Genomic DNA, 9,529 nt, shown 5'->3' on the forward strand with positions numbered 1-9,529 from the left:
AGAAATTAAATGATGAGATGAAAATGTGTTATAATGGCGCTTAGAAAGAACAACAATAAGATGGACCTATAATATTATTGACTACTTGCAAATAGTAACTATGGAGACGAGGTAATAAAAAAAATCAAGTCGAGAACAACAAAATTTTATAAACGAAAACCTCTCGCCGAGCATTGGCTATTATATTATTTCCCTGTCAATGTTCCCATCTTCATTAAAAGGCGTAAGATGACAAAAACAAGATTTTGAAGAATCTATCTATATACTACTAAAACTCTGAGATTGTTTGTTTGCTTATTTTCTAAGTAAAAAAAGCATTCACACTACCGTTCGCGCTCTTTAAGAAACTTCATTGAGCCACGGGTTACAGAGTTAGCGCCGTTTTTCGGGTCACTTTTATAAAAATTTCTAGCATGAGTAATTTTACATCACACTACCGTTCGCGCTCTTTACGAAACTTCTTCGTTCAAATATATTTCCCTGTCAGTGTTCCCATTTTCATTAAAAGGTGTAAGATGACAAAACAAGATCTTGAAGAATTTCTCAATAATGTGCCTTGGTTATGGTAGGTAATTCGAAGAAAAAATAAAATGTTACTGTTTCTTATTTGTAGAAGGTTTAAGAGGAAAGACGACAACATAATGAACTAATTCATCACAATATCTGAAAACTCTGACTTCACTTTTTTGAAGAATGAAATGGTCTTTACTTTTACTCCCGATCAACAATTAAATATCTTTTTCTTGAATTATGAATAACATGAAGGAATTGAAATATTTATATAAATTATCTCAAATAAACCTTCATTTCGGTGCAAGATTGAAATTAGCTTGAATTCTTCATAACCTCTGAATAGTGGGTGACTCAAACGGGTCACGGGTTGTCTTGTATACCACTAAAGGTACAATGACAATACCAGGCTTAAAAATTAATTTTGAAAATGAAGATATGGCTACTGTGTGAGCTGCAGCATATGAGCGTCATTATACGTGCGTCATTAAACGTCACTTTTGTTTGCCATCAACTTCTTGTAGTAAAAATTGAAATTGATTTCAAACTCGAACCGCTCACCTGAATGCTTATCCATTTACTCTCGATATTGTTATTGCCTATATGAATTCCTCTACTAAATCTGATGGACATTGCTTCGCCTAGTTCCTCACAGCTGATTGTGACGTCACGATATCAAACACGCAGGCCGATAACTCTGCTTTATATAGATAGGTAGCAAAAATACAGGGTTTTATGGGGATGGTGCGACAGCGGATGTGTGCATTACTCGCCATATAGGTCTACTGAATATGAGCATTCAGGGTTTGTAAAGTAGGCACTAAAGCAGTAGCAAGGGGTAAAACTGAAATGGGCTTACACCCTGACCGTTGGTCTAATTGCATTTCAGATCATATGACTGATCTGAATAACAATAAAACGAGAATTGGTGACATTACTTTGTAACAGGGGTTTTCTTGACGTATCTATAATCTAATTTTTTTTCTATGTGAAAGCAGGCCAAAAAGTGGCTCACCTGTGAAAATAATATTACTTTACAATGTGTTGGTCTACTGGACAGGTTCTTGGTACGGGACGAGTGTGTAGCTGTTGTAACTAACTCAAACTCTTTTATGATTTTCATATAAAACACATTAGCACAAATAAATGATGATTAACATGTACATTCCAACTATACTATTTATTCTTCTTCTGAATATTTTTATTTTACGAAGATAATAAGTTTTTACACATTCTGACAAATGTAGTCAAATAGTCTATTATTACTGCTGGTCAATGGATGTATTTCAACCCGGTTATAATGTACAGTTATTCAACTTTTGGTCAGTTATTTGCTGTGAAATGAAACCTGTTTGGTATTGGTAGCAATAACTACTTTTATACTTTGGTCAGCAAAAACCGTTACACAGTCTTATCCACTTGTTTGGAAGCTTCTTTTAACATTTTTGTTATTAAGTTATATTTCTAAACAATGGAATCAGAAATAAAGATCATGTTGATGGAGATGTACTATAAAAATGGTTGCAATATTAAGACAGGACCATCATAAAATGTAGGCCATGCCCAGCTGTTGTTTTCAGCAGATTGATTTTAGAAATAGAATGTGGAGCTCACTGATAACGTTATCAGTAGTTGTTGCACATTTGTGTCATAGGAAAACTCCAATAACGTGGATATGTCCAGGATATCTCATTCATGCCGGATGGTAGTCTGCTCTGTATTTACCGTCCGGTAAAGATATTTTTCACACAGAGTTTTGGGGGAGGGTCAGATTCTGGCTGTCACTTCCATCGTGTTTGGCCACCTTACTCCCCTGGCAATAGCAGTGGAGCTTTTTGAAAATGCGGGGAGTCTATTATTATTACATAACAACCATTTTTTAACTAAAGGATACCACTGAGACAGGTTGTCATGATATAAAATACTGTTTGGTTTAGATATTAATGACTAACTTATTTTTGTGAGTGAATATTTATCATTGTTTAGTTTCAGTTATAATAAGAGTTAAAAGCAGACGAATGTAAGAAGTTTTGTTAATAATTCATTGACGTCGAGAATATATAGGGCGGGCAGACGAGTAAGTGATAATCATGTAAATAGCGTGAGACGATCGGGAAGCATCAGACAGACAGATAATAGCAAAAGAGAATAAAGTTGGTGTGGAGTTAACTACCGTAGAAGTGATAGGCCTAACGATTGACATAGGCCCAACGTTTAATATGTTAGAGTGAAACTAACAGTATAAAAGAAGATAAGAAAAATATTATACCGTCAAAGCGTGGTTCTAAGGTAATTGAATCAGCCTGAGTGCACTTTGACTAAAGGAACAGGGTATCTTCAAAAGAAAAAAAGACCAAACGATTACGTTAACTCGCGCCACAATTGTAAGCGAATCACAAAGAATACTATTGCGAAAGAAATAGAGAAGATAGTTCGGCTTGTCAACTGCAATTCTAAGGTAATTGAATAAGCCTAAGTGGATATTTGACAAGAAGGAGAGAACTACATATATAGTATTTATGATATGTCCATAATATCTATAGTGTTGAAGAATTTATTGTACATACTTTAACTTGTTCTGAATATACATATTATTTTGAAAACAAGTGACGTGCGTGCTGTTTATTCCTCGTTGAATTTATCGCTATCAAGTCACAGAAGAATCCTAAGCCCAACAACAACATAGTATATATTTATACGAATTAAGAAGTATAATTAAAAGTCTTTTTATTTTGACAATTGGCAAAGAATTATATTTTAAATTCGGACACAGGTGTTTTGGACAATATTTAAATAGACGTTACGCACTGTAATACCTAATACGAAAATGATGGCAGTATCGTTGAACAGTTTTTACAGTCGCGCCCTTAGTGCTATTTCGTGAAAACAGTGAAATGTTATGCCCCAGTATTGTACCGTCCGCTCTGCGGACTGTTACAAGTACATGTACCCACAGTGACTTTACAACCACCAATTAGGCAAAACTATTAATTCGAAGTTGAATAGAGTTGTTTAAACATTTGGTTAACAACAAGTAAAAGCTTGGAATGGTCTATTCTTTCATTGAGGGTGTGTCTGTGAGCCAGACTAGTTTCGGAGAATTCCACTCCTCATCAGTGACCAGGCTGCCTAGTGTCGGCTAACAATACGAAGAATTCAATTGTGTCGGAATGCTACAAGTTTTTCAAATACCTATAGAATGATAGGTTTCTTTTTTGGAGTGTAAAACACTTGAATACACCATATTAATTCGAAGTGTTTATGCTGATTCGGGATTAAAATGTTCTCGTACTGTTTTTTTTTTTAGTTATTTGGTGCGAAATAAAATATATGCAATTTTACCCATTCGTTTTATTTTTATGATAGACTTTCACACGTTAGTTTCCCACACAAATATGAAAACTCACTATATTTCGATAAATAAAAAAATCACTATTTTCATACGTCGTTAAATCATTATTTTTTCTTGTAAAAAATGTTCTTACTACTTCTCTAGTATTGAAAATATTAAATTTGACAATGCCATTTTAAAATGACAAGGTCATTCGTCCACGTCACCTGCTTTCAGTTAGGTTTTTATAATATTCATCTCATTTATTTTAAAATCTTAATTTATTTATACACGTTAAACCATAATGTTAGGGTTTATGAGGATAATGATTTCACCAATGCATTTCTGTGACTTGACTAGTATGTCTTATGGATAAGCATAAATACCCACTTCATTCACTAGCTGTTTCACGTATATAATGATGGAACAGGAAGTATGACTGAGAGTAATATTTTGGTGAACCCATAATCTGATTGTCTCATTCCCAAATGGAGATGCTTCTTGATTATGTTGCCTGGGGTAATGTAAATTAGTTTTACCACTGACCTTTGTGTTTGTGGATTTTCACTTGTTACAAGATTTCACACTTTGTGGGTGGTCCTTGTGGCCCAAGTTGATCTATGTTCCTCTGTTTTCTAATACAATTAAGTATTAGGGATATGTCATCTTTGAAACTCTAAATCCTAAGTATCTTGCATCAACAAGGGCTGTTACAAAGCCTTAAAAAAAGTGATAATGACATTTTTTGGTGGCATCACACTACCTACAAAACACCAAATAATATCAAAATGTGTTTCTGATACATACAATATTAATTTTGGGCTACTAATTATACTAATATATTTTACACATAATTTCGCTTTGTGGGTTTTCGGCGGAGAGGATTTTAAGTCCTTGTGAGATTTGCAAGAAAGATTTATGTTACACACCAAACAATCTGCTTTTGAAGTTTTACTCCGTAATTATACGATTTTTTTATACACAAATATATGCATAATCATGCTCATCATATACAATAAACGATTATTCTACGGTGAATTTAAAAACGTGCATAAACATGGATTATTTAAAACTACTCTTAACGAAAACTGTCAAGAAAAAAGTTAAAACAAAGAATCAACCTAATACAATATACATATTTAATACAGTTAGTATATAATTCTGCTGTACAAAAAGCTCACAATTCTAGGCCTTCAATCGATATAACAGGGCCTGCTTTCAACAATACTTGACATAGTTATATTAACAGATACTACAACCAGACAAGGCAAGAAAACTCAAACTGACAGTGACACTTTTTTTATCTGCAAGTAAACACTAACAATATTCTATACTTTGAACTTTCACACATTTATATCTCATAACATAGAAATTTTAATTTTAGAAAATAAGTGACTGGGTTTATAATTTAGACGATTAATTTTATTTATTTATTTTATTTTTCGTGTTATGCAGATTCCTGAGACATTTTCTAGTAAGACAATGAAAGTAAAGAAAGCTATAAACAATTTACATGAAATTAGTTCTTATTTAGTACCAATTTTTTCACAAAACTGACGAAACAATATTATGAAGAACTTCGGAGAAATCAGCGGGAAAGTTCGACGAAGAATTATGAATATGAGTCTTGTGAATCAAACAAAATCGAAAGATTGAACTATATATATTCTCAGTTGTTATTCGAAGGTATTATAAATGAGACCTATGATACTTAATGTTAATTTCTTTCATTTGCTAATATGGATTACAGATTACTATAACTGAAAACTGTATAAAAAATCAGTAGTTATTTTTGTGACGTATGATTGGGATATTATAACATTTCCATTATAATTGTGAAACCAGTCAAAGTAAATACTTTTTTTATGTATTTCAGGAGACAAAACAAGTAAAATGTAGAGTTTATGTGCAGCTTTCTAATAGTACCATTTACTATTGTATTTAGCTACACCTACATTTATGTCAGGATGGAAAATGGGTCTGTATTAAAGGTTTGACATTCGAATACACTAATCTTTAACCTATACAAACTATTTCCTGGAACGTCGAAACCAGTTTATAAACAATCTGTTAATGATGACTGGGAAAACTTGTTCATATTACCATCCTTATTCAAAAAAAACAAAAAAACAATTAGAAGACAAACAGAAGCGTTATTCCAAAATACAGGGAAGTTCAGAAAGAAACGAAGTCCCCACCCCCCTCATACGTTGGATATGAGTAAACTGAAACCGACCGTGTTCAAAAGTCATTATACATCCGCAGTTGACAGGATCACTGTAGTTAATGGACAACACAATTCTCAAGTAGCAGTTGCGAGTGACATTGGTTCTTGAACCATGTACTGTAATGGCTGCAGTTGAAAAGTTCTGATGGCCAGTCTTTCAACATCGTGCACATAGGCTTGACCTCGCATTCTGTGACTTTTACTTATTCTTTTATCCTTTGAAAGCTAAGACTACTTTTATAAACAAACTGGTGTTCATAAAGCAGCTTTACTTATTTTGATGAATAAACCACATTTGGATTTTACCAACCTGGTATGATGAAGCTCATCAAATGATGAAGAAAACGCATCGTACCTTTGTGGAATATGTTAAAAAGTGATGTCTGGCTCCCACTGATACATCCTCAACATCATTGAATCCCGCTTGTTTGTTTCATCATGATATGATTGATCAGAAGAGAAAAAAAAAATATCGTTTCTTTCTGAACATCCCTCGTATGAGCATCTGAAAAATCAGAGTTCACGTGTTCCTTCGTTTTAAAATTCCTGGTAAAAGTGCTGTAATGCTGCACTATTTAATTGTGCACTGGTACAGAGGAAAGTAGCTAATATTAGTTGTATATGTTCATTTTTACTTCTCAATAACGGCGTACTTAATTAGGTGTATCTGATGGAATACTTCTCTCATTAAATGCTCTGGCGTGAAAAGTGTTATATTAGTGTGAAATATACTACATGAACACTAATATAATTGATTATTAAACTTTAAGTGTGCGAAACAGAAGAGACATTCGAGTTAAATTCAAGGCCATGTTGGTATCCACTCTTCTTCTCAGGAGAGAGCTGATGTATCCAATTGAAGTCAGATCTCCTCAAACTACCTGTTGACAGAAATAAGTACACCGACTTATAAGAGTGATAAAATTAAAAACTGTTTAGAAAACTAAGGGAGTGAGACATGGTACTCTACAGTGCCGCTGTAAATGGTACCTATTGCACAACTATCCCTAGACGATTGTATTTGCACAAAAAGAAACTAAACAATTTCTGTGCACAACTACGGATTTGTAATTGTTTGAGTGCTTTATCCCCCTTTACTGTCGCCTATCGGAAGCTTAATGAGACAAGTTGGAAGGTTCTCGTACATACCATTTTTACACCAACATTCGGCATATAAAGTTACGGTGTAAACCAGACAAAAAATGAATCTTTCGAAAGAAAAAAAAGTTTATCGGGCGATGAACAAAACATTTTAGACTCACAACTGCCATATCGATATCTTAAATATTTTTCTTTGTTAAAAAAAACAGGAGTAACTTTTGGGCAGCCGATGGAAATTGGGTTAAATAAACTGTGGTAAATCAATATGTTCACACCCACCTCTATAAAATGCCGTGTTTAAATTATGTCCGTTTCGTGCAACTTATTAGATGACGGCGGAAGTGTATCGGCCCTACGTGTTTTATTTACCATTTGAGATAATACTTCAATGTCCTTAATATTAGACCTAATAGACGTTGGAAGATGAGTCATAGAACCAGATGCTGAGGCCAGAGCGAGATTTTTCTTTGATAAAAGGTTGCTTTCACTTCCAATTTTCTTGAGATCCCGGGGTTCTATGTCACTGAGCGCTCTTCGTAGAGAAGAGAAACGAGTGAGAAGCTGTGCGTGTTGAAGCTGTTGTAGCTTGGTGTACTGGTCTTGCAATCGTTTTTGCTTGTTCAATAGTTCCTGATGCCTGTGCTCCAGGATCTCCTGGCGATTCCTAGAAGACAACAATGTTGATGAAGGGCTGAATGTGTTCGTCAAGTTGGTGGCATCTGTTACAGAAGGCCCGTCTCCTTCAGACAAGCTGCGTTCAAGCTGAGATTTCACAGCGGGTCCATTTCTTAGAAGAAAACCTTCCTGAGAATTCACACTTTCGCTGCTGCTACTAGATGAGTGCTCCCGCCGAGCAATCTCTTCTGTCAAAGCTTGTGTTGTGATCATCTGGTTGTTACTTGCTTTCAATCGTGGTTCATCATGAGAAGTAGATTTTCGCAGTGAATCTGACTCGGACCTAAGCGCTTGTAAATTTGGTGGGTTTCTCTTGTTGACTTGCTGAGTCGTACTTTGTGTAGAATCAGCAGGTGCACTAGAGCCTTCATCTGTTGGCAGCTTAGATATACTGGAAGACTGCATTACCGAGCGACTAGATGTGCGAGGTGGAGGAAGGGGAACTTTTTTCGGAGGTAGATGAGGAGGTTCGTGGAAATGTTGCTGTTTTCGACCATTGGGTAGAGGAGGGGCAGAGGTTTTATCTAACGGAAGGGGTCGATGCCGATCCCCACTTTCATCAACTGATAGCTTGTTTCCTCCATCTCCAGAAGGATTTGGGGATCTCCTATGCCCAGTAAAGTGCTGATTGAAGGAGCCGTATGATACAGATTCAAAATTATGGGAAGCAGAATGACAATGAGTGCTAGCAGGCTGGTTTGGTCTGATTTCATGTGTCTGATTAAAAGACTGAAGTTCATTAAGCAACTCATCTAGGGCAGTTTCTTTCTGCTGTGCCTTACGATGGTCATCAGGAAAAACTTCAACCACATTACGAACGTCTGAGCTGACGGTCTGAAAATATATGTATGTAAATATGAGAGAAGATAAAATGCAGTTCGAAAGCACACGAAACTTATTACGAACCAATTTCAAAGATTACAGGAAGCTATTTTTATATACTGTAGGTTTATCAAGGTATAATTACTATAATGGACACAATTTCGAGTAACTAATGCACAAACTTAACTTCCTGTCAATATAAAAAATACAAGTATAGCAGAACAAGCATATTGTTCTTTTACATATAACCATTTGAATTTTTGTAAGTAAATTAGCTTTTCCTACATGTGCTTTTGTCTTGGTCGATATATGACAAATAAATCATTAATAATATAATAACAACCCAATCCAATAACGTGGGTCAGTTTAAAATATTAGGTCGTCAAGAAATTAATGTCGCGTTTTGGAACACTGTCATTAACCACCCCAGAAAAAACGTACATTATGTATAATAGTTAAATGAACCGCCTAAACGTCACGTTAGTGTAGCCTATATAATATGTAAAGTTTAGTATATTATAATCCTTTATAGTGATGGCACACGACGAGACACACATTCGGCATGTAATGCTGTTTCAATACAAGAAGAGAAAGAACGCCTCTGTAGCTACAAAGAATATGAAAGAAGTTTATTGAAATGTTTTGAACGTTCGTAAGTGTCAACGACGGTTCAGCAAAGTTCGTTCAGTTGACTTTAGCCTTAAAAACTGTGATTTGCAGGGTACGACATGCTGGAATTAATATTGATGCTCTGAAGACGCTTGTCGAGTCTAACCCAAGGCAACACACTCGTCAAATGGTCCTGAAATTGCATGTTTGTCATGAAACAATACGCAAATATCTAAGTAATATGGGAAAACTCC

General features: G+C 35.0%; 1 protein-coding gene across 1 annotated transcript in view; it reads right to left on the minus strand.

The window, feature by feature from the left end:
- Positions 1-4,966: 4,966 nt before the first annotated feature.
- Positions 4,967-9,529, minus strand: part of LOC106457642 (coiled-coil domain-containing protein CG32809-like) — a 395,034-nt gene continuing 390,471 nt past the window's right edge. Inside the window, exon 20 of the mRNA XM_022383642.1 lies at positions 4,967-8,678. Within this exon, the coding sequence (XP_022239350.1) occupies positions 7,467-8,678 (1,212 nt within the window). The 3' untranslated portion in view covers positions 4,967-7,466. The remainder of the gene's footprint in view (positions 8,679-9,529) is intronic.

The sequence above is a fragment of the Limulus polyphemus genome, unplaced genomic scaffold (assembly GCF_000517525.1).
Source record: "Limulus polyphemus unplaced genomic scaffold, Limulus_polyphemus-2.1.2 Scaffold355, whole genome shotgun sequence".
NCBI classification, from domain to species: domain Eukaryota; kingdom Metazoa; phylum Arthropoda; class Merostomata; order Xiphosura; family Limulidae; genus Limulus; species Limulus polyphemus.